The following is a 19,347-nucleotide window of genomic DNA, read 5'->3' on the forward strand; positions in this document are numbered from 1 at the left end:
CTATTTTTTATATTAGGAGACTGAGACTCAGTGAAGATAGATTACTTATTCAATTAGATTTGTGCACCAGTGGGGTCCCTCAGCCTGGCCATCCAGGACCCCTCGGGGGATGCTGGACTGCCGGTTTCAGCCTGATTCCCGCAGCCCAGCCCAGCCGGGCTGAAACTGGGGGGTAGTAGTATTACAAAGCAGCAGACAGCTGTGGCTGGCGAGGAGCCTGAGACCAGGCCGGCGCTGTGCTGCTCCCACTCATCCTAGCCTACTTGCTGCTCGGTAAGCTCGCTAAGTGGTACTCCCATTGAGGGAGCACACTGACCACCAGGGGCAGCTCCTACATTGAGCATCTGCCCCCTGGTGGTCAGTGTGCATCATAGTGAATGGTCAAACAGTCAACTGGTCAACAGTCACTTAGTTTTATATCCTATATAATAAAAGCCTAATATGCTAAGTGTCCGGTCCTCTGGTAAGCCATTCAACCAAAGCGTAATATGCTAAGGCCGCTCAACTGCTTACTATGACATGCACTGACAACCAGGGGGCAGATGCTCCAACCAGTAGGTTAGCTTGCTGCTGGAGACTGGTCGATCAGGACTGAGCAAGATGGGCCGGACTCACTCTGCGGCACTCCCTCAGTCCCTCCCCAGCTGGCCAATCTCCCACATCTCTCCCGGGCCCTGATTATGCACCGGTGGGGTATCTTGGCCTGGCCTGCACCCTCTCACAATCTGAAACTCCTGGGGGATGCTGGAGAGCCAGTTTCTGCACGACAGCAGAACAATAGGTCACTATGACATGCACTGACCACTGGGGGACAGACGCTCAATGCAGGAGCCGCCCCCTGGTGGTCAGTGTGCTCCCACAGAGGGAGCGCTGTTCAGCCAGAAGCTGGGCTCATGGCTGGTGAGCGCAGCGGTAGTGGTAGCCTCTTCTGCCTTCGCAGCAACGCTAAGGATGTCCAACTGATGGCTTTGGCCTGCTCTGCCCTCCCCACAAGTGTACAAATTTCGTGCACCAGGCCTCTAGTATATAGATAAAAGAGGTAAAGCTTGAACCCAAGGCTGCCCAAACCCCTATGTCTCTTCACCATGAAACTAACTGAGCTCCTTCATCTGGAATACATACAGAACAAGCTCCATGTACAAGTTCAGTCTTCACCTATCTCAATGAAAGGAAGACGGCATCCTTAGGCTATAGCAAATAAAGGCTTTAAAAATAGAATTAGGAAAGTGCTTTTCTTGATTAAAGACACGGATCAAGATGGACTGAGACAAATACTCCATGTTACAGAGGAGTCAGTCAGGAACCACTTGGGTGGCTGTTTATCTCAAGGGAAGGATCTGTTGAGTACACACACATCTGAAAGGCTGCACAGGTTAAATATTCGAATCTAGAAGAGATGGCAGGCTCTCACACCGGGCTGACAAGGGCACCATTGCAAAAAGGCCAGAGACACGCTCAAAGCAAAGGCAAGCAGCATTTGTGTATTTGGGCGCCCATGCCAGCGAGCCCCGAGGTCCAGAGAAGGAATCCCAGTCAGATGGCTCCATGACATCACTGCTCTCCTAGGGAGGACACGGGGATGCCAGCAGAGCACGGCTGAGCGTTCCATCCCTCTTCCCTGTGCCGAGGGTATTTAATTCGGGTGGCTCACCACCCCTTTGGTGTGTATATCCGGGAAGGGCCGTTGGATTTCCCGGATCCTACTGCCACAATTCTTAACATTCCTCTCCCTGTGTTCAGGAAGGACTTTGCACATTGGTTTTATAAATAATTCACTTGGTTTTTGCAAGAGTTCAATCTGTTAGTGAATCCCTCTACTGGGTTTTAAATTTGAAAGTCATGCCCTGTTTATGAAAGTAATAATCTTTCAAGTCTTTGTGAAGATACTAATGAGAATTCTTTTTAAAGCCTTGTTTCTTATGTTTGTTTTCCTGTGGCCACTGGTGTTTCTGGTTCACCAGCAGCCACTCCTGGACTAGACTCTCCTCAGATGTCTGGGGTTTCAGACGGAGACCTGTGTGAGTGAGCAGGCAGCCTGCTGAGCTGCTCAGGATGTTTAAGATCTCGCTTCCGTTTCCTTGGGGAGTCTCCTCTTAACTGGAAGCTGCTGAGAGCTGTGGGCAGTTTTCCCCTGGGGTAGGTGAGAAGTGGAGGGGAAATGAAGACTTAGATTCAGAGGACAGACAGGGACAAAAGGCTGAGCATCCACTGCGGTGGCAGCGGCTCTGGATGGCCAGGCAGCCATGCCTAGAATTCAGTGACTCTGCGCACCGCGGGGCCCCTCGGGGAAAATCCTGTGCTGAGCAGGGCTGGACCGGGCCCCTCCTGTGAGCCCCTGATGGCGGAGCCCAGGATTCTTCCAGAGCTGCTCAGTGTGCCTGCTTCTTTCCCTACAGTGGGGTCTGGTAAACTGATTGCACCTTCTGGAAATTCCTCAGGCGAGGCATCTAGGACTGAGACCTCTCTGTTTTCAGTGAGATTGTCACTTATTTTTATATTTATTTTGATCATTTCAATGGAATCTGGGGAGGCAATCAAGGTAAGGAAATGAACTTTCCACATCATGATTTAAAATCTCAATTCATTTAGAAATAATTATCAATACGTGTGTATGTGTTTATGTGCATGTGTGTATACATACATACATGTCACGTGCCTGTCTAGAAATAAAACAAAATGTTAACTTTGGTAATGTATAGGATAATAGTTTAAGCATGACTATTCCTGGAGGGGGCGGGGAATTGATTCTGTGATTTTTTTTCAGAACAAATCCACATACCATAAAATTCACCATTTCAAAGTGTACAATTCACTGAATTTTAGTAATATTCACAAAGATGTGTTATCGTCATTATAATCAGTTTAAGAACATCTTAATCATCCCCTAAACCCTGAGTCCATTAGCTGCCACTCTCCACTCCCCCCTCTCTCTCTCAGCCCCTGGAAACAACTACTCTCTCTGTCTCTATTTTAATAGTTCTTATCAGGGGAATATGGTAGTTCACAGAAATGGAATCATGCAGTATGTGTGTTTTATGTCTGGCTTTTAAAAAAAGGTTATTACTGATTTTTAGAGAGAGAAAGGGAGGGAGAAGGTGAGACAGAAACATCAATGAGAGAGAAACATCATTGACATCCTCCTAAAGGCCCCTTACTGGGGATTGAGCCCAAAACCCGGGCATGTGCCCTGACCAAGAATCAAACTGGTGACCTCTTGGGTCATGGGTCGACGCTCAACCACTGAGCCACACTGCCAAGCTGGCTTCTTTTACTTAATGTATTGCTTTCAAGGTTCATCCATGCTGCAGCATTGTCAGTATCTCACTCCTTTTTATGGCTGAATAATAGCTCATTGCATGGAAATGCCACATTTTATTTTTCCATTCATCAGCTGTTGAGCATTTGGGTTGGTTCCATCTTTCTGGCTATTATGAGCAATGTTGCTATGAACTTCATGTACAAATTATTATCTATCTATCTATATAAAAGCCTAAGTGACCATTATGACCTGATGACCAGCAGTAGCTATGATGCGCACTGACCACCAGGGGGCAGATGCTCAATGCACAAGCTGTCCCCTGGTAGTCAGTGTGCTCCCACAGCCAACCTCCTGCAGTCCCTCCCCAACCCCCTACCCCCGGCCAGCCAGCCCGATCGGCCCTGATCACTATCCAGGCTGAGGCACCCCACCTGTTCATGAATTCATGCACTGGGCCTCTAGTTACTTTATAATTTTAAAAAAATACAGTTTCAGAAAAATTACAAAAATATCTTTCCAAAAATAATCAATAAATCAAACTTTTGGCTCATGCAGATTAGCTCTGCTCCTATTACTCTAAAGCAGTGTTTCCCAAACTTTTGACATATGTGTACCCCTTCTATAATTTTTGTAACGCTGAGTACCCCTTGTACTCATGAGAACGTAGAATTAGGCGCAGCTAAGCATGGTGCAGTGCATATCCCCACCAAACTCCGGTGCAACGCGTACCCCCACCAAACTCTTCCCGTACCTTTGGGGGTACGCGTACCACACTTTGGGAAACACTGCTCTAAAGCATATGGTTTAGTGTATGCCTACAACACCTAGTAGCTGCAAATACCTGGACAGAATAAATTAACTAGGAGCAAGCAGACATTCTTGCATAAACTGGTGGTCAACTAATCAATCTAGTCTCAACATGGTGGAGGTACACAGATGTATGCTAACAATTTCTATGGTTTCTGTAATCATTGTTTCAGAGCAGGAGGCCTTTCTTTTAAGAATACCATCGTAGAACATATTTCATTCGGTCACATGCAACATTCAGAAAACAATACTTGTGCACGGAATTAAAACAGGCCCAGACCATGAAATGAGGCAGTGGGGTAGATCTGTTTTGCTGCCCCCTCATAGACTGCAACCTTTAGAAAGGGATTATTTCCATTACATTTTCATCAGGGACTAGCAAAGAAAAGTATATCATGTTATTACAGAGCCTGGAAATGTAATGACTTCCAGGTTGCTAAGCAACACTCAATGTTAAAGGCCCCAGTATCTGTGATCTCTAGAGACACTCTCAAATTTCATTAAAACCTGCTCATAACCATTACCACAAGGTCCAAGTGGAGTTTATAAATAGGCTTCGTTTCTTGACATAATAGTGGAGGAATGAAGGGGGGTGGGAAAAGCAAGAAGCATCAAAACTTTTGTGGTACTTAATACCAAATATTTTGGACACCCAATTAGTAAAATCTGTACAATTTCTAAGGGTGTTTCATAGAAAGAAACCAAGTACTATCCATTTGTAGTAAATAAGTTCTTGATTACCTTGGGAAAATGGTGCTGTGTAGAACTTTGAGACCTTCTTTGAAGAAAGGATAAATACGTTGTGTGTATAAATCGAGAAGGGAGCCCAGGGTAATTTGAAACGATGGTCCAATCATTATTTGCTATAAGGAGGGTCATGAGAGTGGTATGCTTTCAACTGAAATAGGAAAGAAGGATGCTGCAGGAAATAATTCTGAGGAACACTTTCAAACTATTTCCTTTAGCAGTGGTGCTGGAAAAAGTCAATTCCTGGAACAGAAAAGGTTAAGGCAGAACTCAATCACAACAACCCCGTGTGTCTCCCCAGGCTGCTGATCTAGATGTTGGGTTCAGCTCCCTGAGATGGGGAAGAGACCTGGCTTCTCCTGCCAAGAGAACACCCTGGTGCTGTCCCTGCTGCAGTTCCCTGTGGACCCCTCGTTCCCAGCTCTCTCTCCTTGTCTCAGCACCACCTGGCAATATCCATGCCCATCGAGAGGGTCTTTCCAGCACCCACAGTTCTCTGGTTTTCCCTCCCGTGACCACCACACACAGACACTCACTGCTGGGGTTTTACCCTAGAACTGGCCATGACCATTACCTGGCTTCTCTCCAGAACCCAATTCAAGCATCCCACACAGTGATCACCATTTCCCACCGTTCCTCTCACCCGTCCAGACCTCTCATGCTTGGAATTCCAGAACTGTAGATGCAACGGCCAACTAGGATGTCTGACCGGCATCTCAAACGTCACACGTCCAAGACGGAGCTCTTCCTCCCCCCTCTCCCTCCACACCAGCTCCTCCCAAGTTTTGGCTTAGATGGATCAGAATTGTCTCTGGCTGTTCTCTGTCTCACAGTCCATATCCAATCTGTTGTTAAATTCTACTGGGCCTGCTTTCAAGATCTGTAACATGACCGCCCCAAGCCACGATCAGGACTCTCCCGGATCGCAGGAACCTCCTGACATCTCTCACCCCTCACCCCTTCCAGGACTGTTCCCACCGCAGCACCGGGTCATCCCTGCCTCTCCTCCGAACCCTCCCAAGGAGACCTTCATCTCACTGTTCCAGAGGGTTTACCACCAGACAGCTCCTCAGGCTCCCCAGAAAGGCTGCATCGGGGAGAAGGCCAGGAACTAAGACAACAACAGTTCAATTCAGACTGGAATTTGGCTTTAAGAAAGCTAGAGAGTCATTTTTTGACAACTAGGGAAATTAAATATGAGCTGGATATTAGTGATATGACATTGTTACTAAGATCCTTGGATGTGACAATGTTATCTTAGTTAGAGGCCAAGTGTCACAATGCCTTAACTTCCATATGGGTTTTTAAAAATATATATATTTTTATTGATTTCAGAGAGGAAGGAAAAGGGAGAGACAGAAACATCAATGATGAGAGAGAATCATTGATTGGCTGCCTCTTGTACGTACCCCACTGGGGATCAAGCCCAAAACCAGGTACATGCCCTTGGTCCGAGGCATGAACCTGGGACCCTTCAGTCCGCAGGCCGACGCTCCATCCACTGAGCCAAACTGGCTAGGGCATTTCCACATGATTTTTAAAACACATAGATACCCAAAACCTATGCGATTTTATCACCCCAGCAAATTCAATACACGATAAAATTAAACTATCTAAAAACTAAAAAAACACACAAATAGAAATAAAATATCACGGTGACAACACCTTGTGTGACTAAACTATATGGACCCTTGAATAAATATTGGTAAAATGATAACAATTCTGATCATCCTTGATTACTCAGGTTTTCATCAAACTACTCTTTCAGCCTCTCTGTGTTTTTGAAACTTCACAATAAAAAGTGGGTACAGTGTCATCAATGGCAGTGGGAGCGTGAACTAGGAGGCTCGTTAGAGAAGACGGGGAGTGGATTTTCTTTGACAGAAGAGTTTCAGGAAGGGGTAGTGGGGCTGAATCTCTTGAGAAAAAAAGTCAAAACAGAAGGAAAGCAGTGCTGCCTGGGGGCCACCAACATGGTCTGGGCGGAAAAGTGGGGGTGCCAGCCTGCTCACCAGGAGCTTCCACGGGGGACGGGGAGGAGGAAGCAGAGGACACGAAGGAAGCTTTCTCTGCCACCTGCGCGTCCTGTGCCAACGTGGGGCAACGCTGCCCACACTCCCGCAGTCTCCTGAGGACGGAGTCTCACTCCGGCCACACACAAGCCTCAGTCTTCAGCGTGACGGCTCCATTCCCCGGCCCTGTGCCTCCGGGTTCTATCTTGCTCAAAACCTCAGGAAGCTTTCCTCGGGGAATGGAGTGGAAACTGCAGGCAGACACTTCTCTCCTTTGTTGGAAAGATACAGCTAAATCATTCAGAGTTCCCAGTGAGCGTGCCCCATGGCAATCGCTGGCAGAGACAGCTTATCCGGGTAACGAACGACGTGTGAGTCAGGGGCCGATACTGGGATAGGAACTCAGATCATCCTCTCGGGGTGCAGGCGCACCTGATCGAGGGCCCAGATTCACAGGAGTGGATCGTGTTCACTTTTCACTCATTTGGGTACGTAGGGTTTCCTTTGTAGGCCACTGGTTTCACACCAATCTCCCGCACCCCCCCCCCCCCTTTTTTCCGTTAAGAAAATCATCAAGAACAGAAGGACTGAAACCACAAGGCAAATAAGCTGGAGAGAAAGAGGCATCATCTTACCTATCACCTATGTGCTATCCCTCAGGGAACACTTCCTTGCTTCTCTAATTGAAATAGTCCCTTCTGTTCTGAGTCTAGACTCGTTCCGTTTCTCACATGAATGGCTGAGGAATTCTTCCTTACCCCATTTGGTCTCTAAAGGCGTTTCTTTTCTTTTTTTAAATATAATTTTATTTCAGAGAGGATGGGAGAGAGAGAGAGAGAAACATCAATGACGAGAGAGGGAAACACTGATTGGCTGTCTCCTGCATGGCCCCTTCTGGGGACCAGGCCGGCAACCTGGGCAGCTGCCCTGACGGGGAATCGAACTGTGACCTCCAGGTTCATAGGCTGATGCTCAACCACTGAGCCACACTGGCCGAGCTAAAGGCTTTTCTTTACATGAAGAAATCCAGCAACAGAACATCTCTGTTCTTCCGGTGGGGTGAATAAGACCAGGGGATCTACACGAGCAGCTAAAGGAAAAGGGATGTGAGCACAGTAAGACTTGGGGAAAGCCACCAGGAAAGGGTCTCCGAGGGCTGGATGTCTGTAATAGCCTTTCGTTCTAATCAGCTGCACAGAGGAACCCCGGCGTGCTCCCCTGCGGCTGCGGGTAGCTGGGCGGGCAGGTGGGAGTCAGGACTTCAGTTATAACCGCCTCCCGTGGGCCGGGCCTCTCTCCGCCTTCACAAGAGCGGGGGTACACGCCGGGGCCAGTTTCACAGACGAGGCGGCGGTGGTTTCCGCGGAGAGGATACAGGGAGAGCAGGAGGCAGCCAGCTTTAATTAAAGGACAAGCTGCTCATCGGCAATCATCGCTCGGGGAACACCCCCATGGATTGGGCGTTCAGAGGGAGGTAAATTGGGGAGCACCTTGCAGGATGATTTCCATCACGGTGTTAAAGCTGGAACGCAGAGTATAATTATAGAAGCGCCCAACTTCCTGGCAATGACAATGGGTAATTAAACTCTCTGGATGTTCTAACTACAGACTAAGTAAGAAGAGCACCCTGGGGGCAGCACCATTAGCGCAAGGTAAACTTCCTCAGTCTTTCATCTGTTAGTGAAAATTACAGTTTTAGAAAGAAACTCATGAAATTGGGCCTTAAAACGGGTATTTCAAGAATTGTGGTTATCGGGGGCTGGGGTCGGGAGGGACAGTCATGGTGAGTGGGTAGGGATGCCTCTGGGAGGAAGAGGCTCTGGAGATGGATGGTGGTTACGGTTGCACAGCGATGTGACTGCACTTAGTGCTCCTGACTGTACAATTACAAATGGTAAAGTTGGTAAATCTGAGATGAATTTTACCATAATTTTTTAAAAGAGGTAAGTAGCACCAGAGATGACTTGTTTCCCCATAAATGGGTAGAAAGCCACTTAAGATTCACTTTTTCTACCACAAACACCATCTACCTGGTCCTTTGTGCAGCAGGGCAGAGACTCGAAGGAGATTATTTCATGCAGTAAAATAAATTAAAGGCGGTGTAGTCTGGTTACTCTGACCAACTCGGGGTCTAAGTGGTTTGCTGCATGATTAATGTGTACAGTATTTTAGAAAATGGTGTAATTTATTTCCAAGACGGACCCATCACCGCCTCTCTGCAGATCTGAAGGGCTCTGAAACCCAAACTTGCTTCCCTGAGTTTGGATCACGAACATATTTGGTGGCAGATCCTGACCCGAGCCCTGACCAGCCCGCAGGGAGTCTGCATCCCCCCTCACTGCGCACACGCACACATCTGGCTGCAGAGATGTTCCCCAGGTAGCCAACGCCACGGCCCCCTCTTCCTGCCTGAATGGTACCAGTGCCATGCCAAAGCGATGGGAAGTGATGAATTCCCTGACAGACCTGGTCCTGGAAGTTCTATGAAATTAATCGTATCAGATTTAGATCACTATTTCCCAAACACTGGTCATTCTCTACCAAAATCACCATTTTGCCACATCCAGACATCACACGTGTTATTACATTCCCTAGTACTTGTCTCACGTTCACTCAGCTTTGTTTATTTGAATACAATTCCAATTTTAAAGAAATATCTCCACTGTAAAAGCCGAGTTTCTGAGAGGTCTACCCTGTGTGGCAAAGGAGATTCTGAGGAAGCCCAGAGGTGTTAAAGGCTCAGGAGTACCAGACCGAGATTTCCACCCTAAACCATCAGAGAGACAAAGAAAACGGAGAGGGAACCCCTGCCTTCCCATGTGACTCAGTGTCCCCCAGGGCCAGGCTGGTGCACAACCTCCTGTCTACCGTCCCCAGGAGGGTTTTACACTGAGGGTCACCCAGACCAGTCATCACTCTGTTTCTTAGGGAATGGCTCACAGAGATGGCAAGTCTTGTGGGGGTGGGGGACTTGGCTGTACAAAAGCATAAAGTAGCTGTGGGCAGTGGGGGGGGTGGGAGGGGGATGAGGTAAATCTCTATGTTTCACTTCCAGCCTGTCACCCATAACCCGCCAGGTAGACTGAGCTGGGCCGGCACAAGGGGTGGGGGGGGGCACTAAGGGGTGACCAGGTTGGCAGGGGGGGGGCAGTTGGGAGAGATCAGACTGGCAGGGGGCAGTTAGGGGCAATCAGGCAGGCAGGCAGGTGAACAGTTAGGAGCCAGCAGTCCCCGATTGTGAGAGAAATGTCCAACCACCTATTTATGCACCACCATCTATTTATCAAATTGGCACCAAAGTTATCCTGAGTGCAACCCCCGGGCTCATCCCTAGCTCCGCTGGCCAAAGGCCTCCTCAGATGCCTGTGTCTAGAAGCCAACAGACCGACCAACCAGAACATGAGCCAGACCAGCAGGACCCTCAGCCCTTCATAGACTTCAACAGCAGCCACTGCAAAGAGCGGCCTCCAAAACCAGCCGTCAGATTTGTTGTGAAAAGAAAGTCAGTCCGTCTCCAGCAGTGCCTTCCGGTCAGCATCAGCTGCCGGAGCACAGAAACGGGGCCGCGGGGAAAGCTTTCCGGTTCCGAGCGCCGAGAGTGAGGAAACCTCCGCTGTGCGGCTGCCGGGAATTTAAGAATGGTAAGAATTCACTGCCTTAACGCAGCCATCGAACAGGCACCGCGGGCCTCTGGAGGTGCTGAACTGAGAAAGACAACATCAGTTCAGGAGTTTTCCGGAACCGAACGGACATCAGACAGACACCAACTGACGGTGATTCCGCAAAAACACCCAGCCCACAGTCTTCAAAAGGGTGATGAAGATGAAGAACGGTTACAGGTCTTTCCAGATTAAAGTCTGCCAAAGCAGGCGCTCCCGGCTGGGCCCCGCCCAGAATATAAGGCTACAGAGGGCATTGGCACAGCTGACAGAATCGAGATATGGAGGGCAGGGGGGGAGGGGGTAAAACAAGGGCATCAAGTTAAATTTCCCGATTTGAAGACAGTGGGTGAGTGAGAAACACCGATTTTGTTAGGAAAAGCACACTTCTGCATGAAGGGGCGAGGGGCGCAATGCTCTCTAACGCTCAGTTCAGAAAAGACATCCTGACAGGCAGAATCGGATCCAGCGTAAGTAACATCAGGTGACTACGGGGAAAGGCGGCTGGAGCTTATCCTGAAACAGGTGCGGGATGAGGCCTGCTCCCTGCCCGCGGGCCGCCACGGAAGCCGCCGCCCGCGCCCAGCTCCCAGCGGACTCACCATCCTCCTGAGAATCCGCAGCAGCAGCTTCTGCTCCTTGGGGTCCTGCCTGGATGCGAGTGAGTCGGCAAAGCTCTCCGCGTTCTCAGGAGACAGGCTGTCCGGGTTTTCTCCTCCGTAGAGCTGAACCAGGATAGACAGACACTTGGATGAAACTTCAAAAATTTCAGGATCCTCAGCAGGAAGCTGGAAAGGAACGAACAGGCCCACTTAGGCTCCGTCGAAGAGGGTGTTGGTGTCCCTCGAGAACCACAGTAAAATTTGCCTTCCCGGGGAAGCAAATTTTCATCAGTCTGAGCACAACATTGGACTAGTTGAATGGTGTGGGGTTTTTTGAGTGGATCATTTTCAAAATACACACAGGAACTCAAAGAGAGCTCACATCACAAACTCCAAGGAAAGTCCTACAGAATTTCCTTTACCGCATAGCAAAGACAGCCTGAACAATCAGAGGGGCAGCACAGGTTTTACATATGTGTGTGTGTGTGTGTGTCATGGGTGTGAAAACTATGAATTTCCTGAGGCATGCCCCTTACAATGTTTCTTACTACCCTGTTTCCCCGAAAATAAGACAGTGTCTTATATTAATTTTTTCTCCCAAAGTTGCGCTAGGTCTTATTTTCAGGGGATGTCTTATCTTTCCATGCACTAGGTCTTATTTTCGGAGGATGACTTGTTTTCGGGGAAACACGGTATTAACTTGCTTAGAAAAATGCACTTCCTAGAAGATATAATGGAGCACTTTGAACTTGTCTGTGACCAAATCATCATCAACTACACAGGTGGGAAAGAAAGCACTGTTTTTCCATGTACTCAGAGATTCTTAAAAAGGTGCTAAAATTGAAATATAAAATCTAAAACTTCTCAGAAAACTCACAGGCAAAATCTTTTTGACCTTGAGCGAGGGAATGATTTCTTAGCTAGAAGTGAGAAAGTACAATGTATAAAATGGAAAATGGATTTCATCTAAGTTTAAAATAAAAACAGACTTCTCTTTGAAAGACTGTCTAGTTCATTACATGCTCAATACAGGTGGATATTACACCACCAGCCCCATCAGAAAGGGTCCTTTTAATGGAGACTGTGGTTGTATCAGACCCCGAAACTAGACCATGCTTCCTCCCCCAAGTAAATGTCTCCTCTCTAAACACCCCACTTTTCTGGGTGATGCACATCTTGTAATAGATTATATGTCCATTTCTCTCCAGCAATCAAGATTCAAGGCCAAGACCATGGCTCAACTTCCGCTATTATATTAGACCTCATATCTATCTGTACTGAAACCGCACCCTATCCTCCCTTCACTGATTTACTCATGTTTCCTCCTTTATATAGGATCTCCAGACTTGACAAAAAGGAGCACCCAATTAAGTTTGAATTTCAGGTAAACAAGGAATCTTTTTTAGAGTCACTATGTCCATTTGGCATCTTGTATTTTATCTGTCAGCCCTAACTTTATTGTAAACATTCTTACTAGCCACGTCCAATGTTTTGTGGGAGAGATGAGATCATAAATATATACACACATATATACACAACTTGGAAATATCTCCAAGTAAACATTTTGAATTTTAAATCTGTCTTAAAACAATTTCAAATCGCATTTGTAGTGCTTAGTTCCCTTCCTTCAATCTCCACAGTACAATGCATTCCAGAATCTTTCTCCTTTTAGATTCCATTTTTTAAATATTGCCTGGCGCAGTGTTTTGTCAAAAATTACATCGGAATATTTAATGTCAGAGAAGAGAATATATTAACCAAGAAAAAACAACAGCCACTTCCCACCCTTATTTGCTCTCTAAAAGCGCCTGGGAAAATGCCCCCCTGTGTCGTTGGGACGCTTTAAGGAGAATTCACAGCAGGCCATCCATTCTTGCTCCTCTGCATTCTGATACAGCAATCCCTCTCGCCCAAACGGGCGGAGGAGGCGGCAGGAACTATCATTAGGCTGATGAATGGCAGCAATTCCAGATGACAGCACCCAAGGAAACACCGCTGCCCGCGGCCCTGACGCTGCCCGCCTTCCCGAGAGCATGCTCGCGGTTCACTGACCCCCAGGCACCTTGTTACTAAACGTAGACATTTAGAGGGAAGAGAACCTGCCACTGCCATTACTGATTTAGTTATTAGTCTACAAATCACTGAGAGTTTTAAAAAACAAACAAAACAAAAACAAGTTGAAAGACACTGGTAGGTCAACTCAGCCGTGACCTCTGGGCTTCCGCGCTGTCCTGACTTCCCTAAGGAACTTCACGTTCTCCTGGCCAGCCTAGAGAACGGGACCACATTCACTTCCAGATCGTCACCCGTCGATGCAGAGGGGGCTTACACAATTCTCTCAAAGCAGCCGAGTTGCAGGAACCAGAGAGGGCACAGATGTGCTAGCACTGACTGCGACGGCAAAGGTGCTTTGGCCTGGGCACGCTGTCACTTGCTGCTCTTCCTGTCTTTCCACCTTGGACATGCCGGTGGAGTCGGCGGCCACTGGCTGAGAGAAGGATGCTGGAGAAAGTCATCCAGGAAATAACCAAAGTCCCACTGAGCTTGTGCCCCTCACAATCCATCCTCCACACAGGAGCCCCAGCGGTTATTTTTATTTTTTTAAAAAATATTTTATTGATTTTTTTTTTTTTTACAGAAAGGAAGAGAGAGGGATAGAGAGTTGGAAACATCGATGAGAGAGAATCATCGATCAGCTGCCTCTTGCACACTCCCTACTGGGGATGTGCCCGCAACCAAGGTTCATGCCCTTGACTGGAATCGAACCTGGGACCTTTCAGTCTGCAGATCGACGCTCTATCCACTGAGCCAAACTGGTTTTGGCCCCAGTGGTTATTTTTTAAAATTTTGATTAGACTCGATCACCCTCCTGCTCAGAACCTCTGGTGACTCCTCTCTGTCTTGAGAAGATCGTCCGCAGACCTTGCCTGAGCCATGGGGCCCTATGACTGCAGGACAACAGTCTAGACAGTGAGGACGGGGGAGGCAAGACGATAGTGTCTCCAGAAACTTATGTTGGTCATCATTCACCGCTGGGACAGCCATGGCTTAGATGTTCTTAGGGTGACATTATAGCTAGTGGGTAGACCCATGCGCATGAGTTCAGGGGACAGGTCACGGCTAAAGACACACGTTTGGAAATCCTCCAAGCATGGACATCACGGGAAGCAAGGAGCTAAAGGAGTTACTCAAGGCAGCCCCCCAGAGGGCAGCCTCTCCTCCCTTCCACTACCTCCCCTCCTCAGAAACTTCAGGAGTGCTTCACTCCGGGGGGTGGGGGGATAGTTTCTTCTCAGCATCCACTTCTTTAGGGAAAAGTCCTGGCATAATTTGGGGGGCACACCCTGGGCTGATGGGTCTTCTGCATGTGGAGACCGGAGACGAGCATTAGAAGGGTCCATGGCAGAGCCGATCATATAGAGGCTTCTGAAAATGGTCCTATTTTCATCTCCTCCCTGAGGCCAGAGGTGCTATGGGGCTCAGAGCGGGGAGGCCAACACCATGCCACCCCCGAACCCTCGAAGGGCGTTTGGGGCCGGGCTGCCTCTATCCGGTGGGATCCTCCTCAGGGCTTCCTTCCGACAGCCAGGAATATGCCGAGCCTTTAACATATTAGCGACTCCTTCCCCTTCCTCTTCATTGTTAGAAGTCGATTCCTTTTTGAGCTCCGTATTTCTCCTTTAAGGGCATTTGGGGGGGCAGGACTGAGTGTGGGATAAAGAGCAATGAAAAGAGGCCTTCCTGCTAGGATTCTTTTGGCAAGCCTCACACTTATTCCACAGCGTGAGGATCATTTTAATGAACTAAAAACATGTGCGTGGAATTATTATAACAATCACTTTTAGCCCAGTCGGCATGGCTCAGTGGTTGAGCATCGACTTATAAACCAGGAGGTCACTGTTCCATTCCAGTCAGGCACATGCCCATGGTGCGGGCTCAATCCCCAATAGCAGCAGGTAGTGGACCAATGCTTCTCTTTTATCATTGATGTTCCTATCTCTCTCCCTCCCCCCTCTCTCTTTGAAATAAATAAAAACATTTTTTTAAAATTACTTTTAATCTGTGTATTTATTTGAAAAGAATTTGTATTTTTAAGTCTTACCACCTGCATGCCCCTGGCATGTCTCCTCATCCATTTAGGTCATACTTTATGCCTTTCAAAATGTTCTACGGTTAGCATCATGATTGGCATTTTCCTGTTATATTTATGTTTGTCCTTTTTTTATGGGAAGGTTTTAGTCACATTTATAAGAGGATTTCCCCCCATTTCTATTTCTATCGGACTAATACCGGTATATTTCTAAAAAGCTATTGGTTTCTGTGTATTATATTACATGCCATGAATTACTGAAGTTTGCTTTTTAGTTTCAACAAGTTTATTTTAATCTCTTATCTAGGTATGAAAATTCTCACAACTGTGAGTAATAATCAGTTTTAGTCTTAATATCTATTTTTCTTATCTGTAATATACCACCACCCATCGCTGTTGACTATTAGTTGTAGCAGAAGGGATTCCTCTTTTCCCAATCTTAATGAAAATGCTTTCAGTGTTCATTAATTTATAGGAAATAACTTTCAACATCTTGGGAAGATTCACTCTATCTTAAATAAAGCTTCTAAACATTCAGTGGCCAGTTGAACTTCTTTAGCATTGACCATGTTTTTATTCTCATTCAGTTTCTTAAAATTATTCCATTATAATTTTCCAGTGCTTGAACTATTCTTAAATTCCTGGATCAAACCCTATTTGGTCATATTGGCCTTTTTAATATATTACTAGATTTGATTTACCTTTTTAAAAAAATTTTCTTACCTATATTCATAAGTAAATGTGATCTTCAATTGTTCTATATTATTTTAAAGTAGGCTATGGCTTTAGACTTATGATAGCTTTATAACAATGAAACAGGGAGCTTTCTATCTTCTCCTAAACTCTGAATTATTTAAATAGCATAGGAGTTTAAAAATTTAGAACTTGCATAAAAAAACAATTAGTCCTGCACTATTGCAATGATAGATCTTGTAGATGCAAGACATCACATTATGACAATCCAGGTGTCTAGTATGATTTTTTTCTATTGCAAGGTTTTTTCTTTTTGATAGAAACTAACAGAGTCCTTGCATTTACCCTGCAAACTGGCAGCCCTTCTCAGTTGCTGTGAAAGCAGTCTGAGCAGAATGAAAGAGGAAAGTATTCATTTCTCCCCCAGCTGCTGCAAGGCGGATTCCATCTCATGTCCTAACATCGTCCTTGAAAGTGTCATCATTTCCAGTAAGGCAGTCCTGAGAGGCATCTGGAGGGCAGAGAGGGTGCCCGGGTCCTGGGTGATCAACGTCCAGACATCGTTCTGATTGGGTCTCTTACTAACAAGGTTTGCTTTGGTGATGATGCTTGTATTGACAGCTTTGAATTTCTACATGGTATACATACTTAGAAGATTTCTTTGTTGGATCAGTATATTCCACCTGCTTATGGTTAAAACAAATTAGACCTGTATTCTTACTTAAAGTGGTTGAGCGGCTTACATCATTGGATGGTTAAATTTTAACTTCTGAAGTTTGATATTTTTATCTGTTCTGATACCAATTTTGGTCATGTATAATTTTCTATAAAAGCATCCCCTCTATATTTCATGAGTATTATACATATTTCACATTTGAGTGTTTATATTTCCTTTTCCCTTTCCTAATGCTGTAGCCATAGAAATCCATATTAAAACTGTGAATTATCTCATCTTTACTTGTCAAATGGACCCCCAAAAATTTTAGGCTCAGAAGATGCAGTGATGGTGAAGATACAGAAAAACAAGTACATTTAAATACCTTTGATTTGAATATAAACTGTTAAAAATCTTTTGGGAAGTTCTATGGCAATTAATGTTTATTAAAATTTAGAAGCACATTGTAATCAAACCATCTCACTTGTGGGAACTTATCTAACAAAAGGAAAAGCAGAAGTAGCTAAAACCAATCAATACTATTGTGTCATGCTTATAACAGCCAGCAAGTGGAAACAACGTGAATGGCCATCCACCAGGAAATGATTGAATTGAATAAATAAAAGTATGCAGATACCATAAAATACTATGCAGCTGTTAAAAGAATAAGATCAATGCATAAGTATCGACTTAGAAAGATAGTCGATAAGTGAGATAAGTAAAAAGAAAAATAAGTTACAAAATACCTACACTATGGTCCTATTTTTAGAAATGAAAGCCAGAACAATAAAAGAAACTCAGTGATACAAGTGCAGGTGATTGTAATCAGAGTGAAGAGAATGAAAGGAAATATCAAAAGTAGCCAAGGTGCCCGGCTGGCATGGCTCAGTGGTTGAGCGTCGACCTATGAACCAGGAGGTCACCAGTTCGATTCCTGGTCAGGGCACATGCCCAGGTTTCAGGTTACATCCCCAGTGTGGAGTGTGCAGGAGGCAGCCAATCAATGATTCTCATTGATGTTTCTATCTCTCTCCCTCTCTCTCTTCCTCTCTGAAATCAATAAAAATATTAAATTTGAAAAAGCACCCATCATCACCAAAGCAAACCTTGTTAGTAAGAGACCCATGGTTACCCTGGGGTAGTGCCATGGTAAAGGGAGGGGACACTTTAGTTGTACCTTAATCACCTGTAAATTTTTTGAATTCTTATAATGTGCTTATGGCACCTTTTGTAATTCAAATATATGAAATAAATCTGCCTTCTTTACTCCTAAAATTTTTAAAGGGGGGGCATTTCCTGGGCACTCTTTGCAGTGACCCTCATGCACTGACATACATCAAATGCAACATCTGCTACAACCAGTGACCATGGAGATGCGTGAAGGGCCAATCTGCCCATAACAGCTCCAGTAACAGACCGCCAGGATGTCTCATGACTGTCAAATAATGAACAAAGGACACGTGGAAATGTTACTCTCTGGTTCCAAGATTCAAAAATGTATTATAGAGCTATATAGCTTAGAGTTCTTAAAATTACTGTTTACTGGATCCTGGCTATTGAAAAAATACACGAAGCCCTCTCTATGCTAAAATAACTCCTTCTGAGGAGCTCCTCTCTGAATGAAATTGGTTTGAGGTAGAGAATGTACCCCAAAGGAAAAAGAATAAGAGATAATACATTTATTCCTAAAGATGGGTATTTCCATTAAAAGAATGGATATCTGAAATTGCAAGGCTATTAAACTTTTAAAACCACTTATCAAACTAGGCAATTTTTACAGCTAGAAAGAAGAAAAGTCTGTCTAAAATTGGCTAACCATAGTTATGGCTTTATTATCTAGACATTTAGATAGAATACATCCCATAAGGCTGTCTTAGCTTTACAAATTAACGGTTCATTTATTCAAAGAAACTGATGCAGAATTAAAATTAAAATTAAAAGGAGACTGCTTGTCTCCGGTTTTACTCTGTAGGATGCTGTGGCCCCAAAACCACCTTTACCTAGAGCTCGGCCTCGTACACCTTCGTGCCCCGTGAGGGACACTCACCAGGGAGCTGACACGGCAGTTCCCTCCCACTCCAATAGAGCCTAATATCAGGGCGACTAATTGCCGAGCCCCGATGAAACTGCCGGGAACACCCCCGGGTACATATTTCACACATTAATGAGGCTGCTCACAAAGTGAGCTTAGTACAGTGAGATAGATGTTTATTAGATCAGTAATACGATTACAGGACATACTGAATGGGAAGGGCCTCGGGGAGCCATAGACAGGACAACGTTGCAAGCATTAAACGAAACAGAAAAAGCCAAACATCGTTATCGAAACTGCTAACGTCGCTGTGTCACAGATACGGGTAAACATCCACACCATTAACTATGCACACGCTTTCTCTGCTCCAAAAATGACGGTGCGCAGGCATGCTTTCTGCGGTTATACGAAATCACGGGGCTTTTTCCAAGGGAAGTCGCTGCTCATCTTACACACACGCCACTTCTAGAGACAACTGGGGGTTGTGTTGTGAAACTGTAGCCAATAATGGGTTTCTCACCGCACACTGTAGTACTACTGAGCAATACAGATAAACTACTGAGTAACACAGCACTAACCACCAACACAAACAACGCAGCACAGAGACCACAGCACACACCCGGTGGGGGACTTACAGCACTGAGTTCTCCACGCAGTGCTCTTACTTCTCCCAGCAGCCCTGTGAGGTGTCCGACCTTTCCCTCTCCTGTGCGTACAAATGGAGACTTACCCACTTAACCAATGAAGCCAACTCAAACACCATTAAACGGACAGGTGTTCAGAGATGACCC

The 19,347-nt window shown here is 45.9% G+C and overlaps 1 protein-coding gene across 1 annotated transcript in view; it reads right to left on the reverse strand.

The window, feature by feature from the left end:
- ULK4 (unc-51 like kinase 4) overlaps positions 1 to 19,347 on the reverse strand; it is a 198,324-nt gene that overhangs the window by 36,354 nt on the left and 142,623 nt on the right. The window contains exon 30 of the mRNA XM_084902535.1: positions 11,087 to 11,272. Coding sequence (XP_084758661.1) covers positions 11,087 to 11,272 — 186 coding nt within the window. The remainder of the gene's footprint in view (positions 1 to 11,086; positions 11,273 to 19,347) is intronic.

The sequence above is a fragment of the Pipistrellus hanaki genome, assembly GCF_964339955.1.
Source record: "Pipistrellus hanaki genome assembly, chromosome: 13".
Lineage (NCBI taxonomy): Eukaryota > Metazoa > Chordata > Mammalia > Chiroptera > Vespertilionidae > Pipistrellus > Pipistrellus hanaki.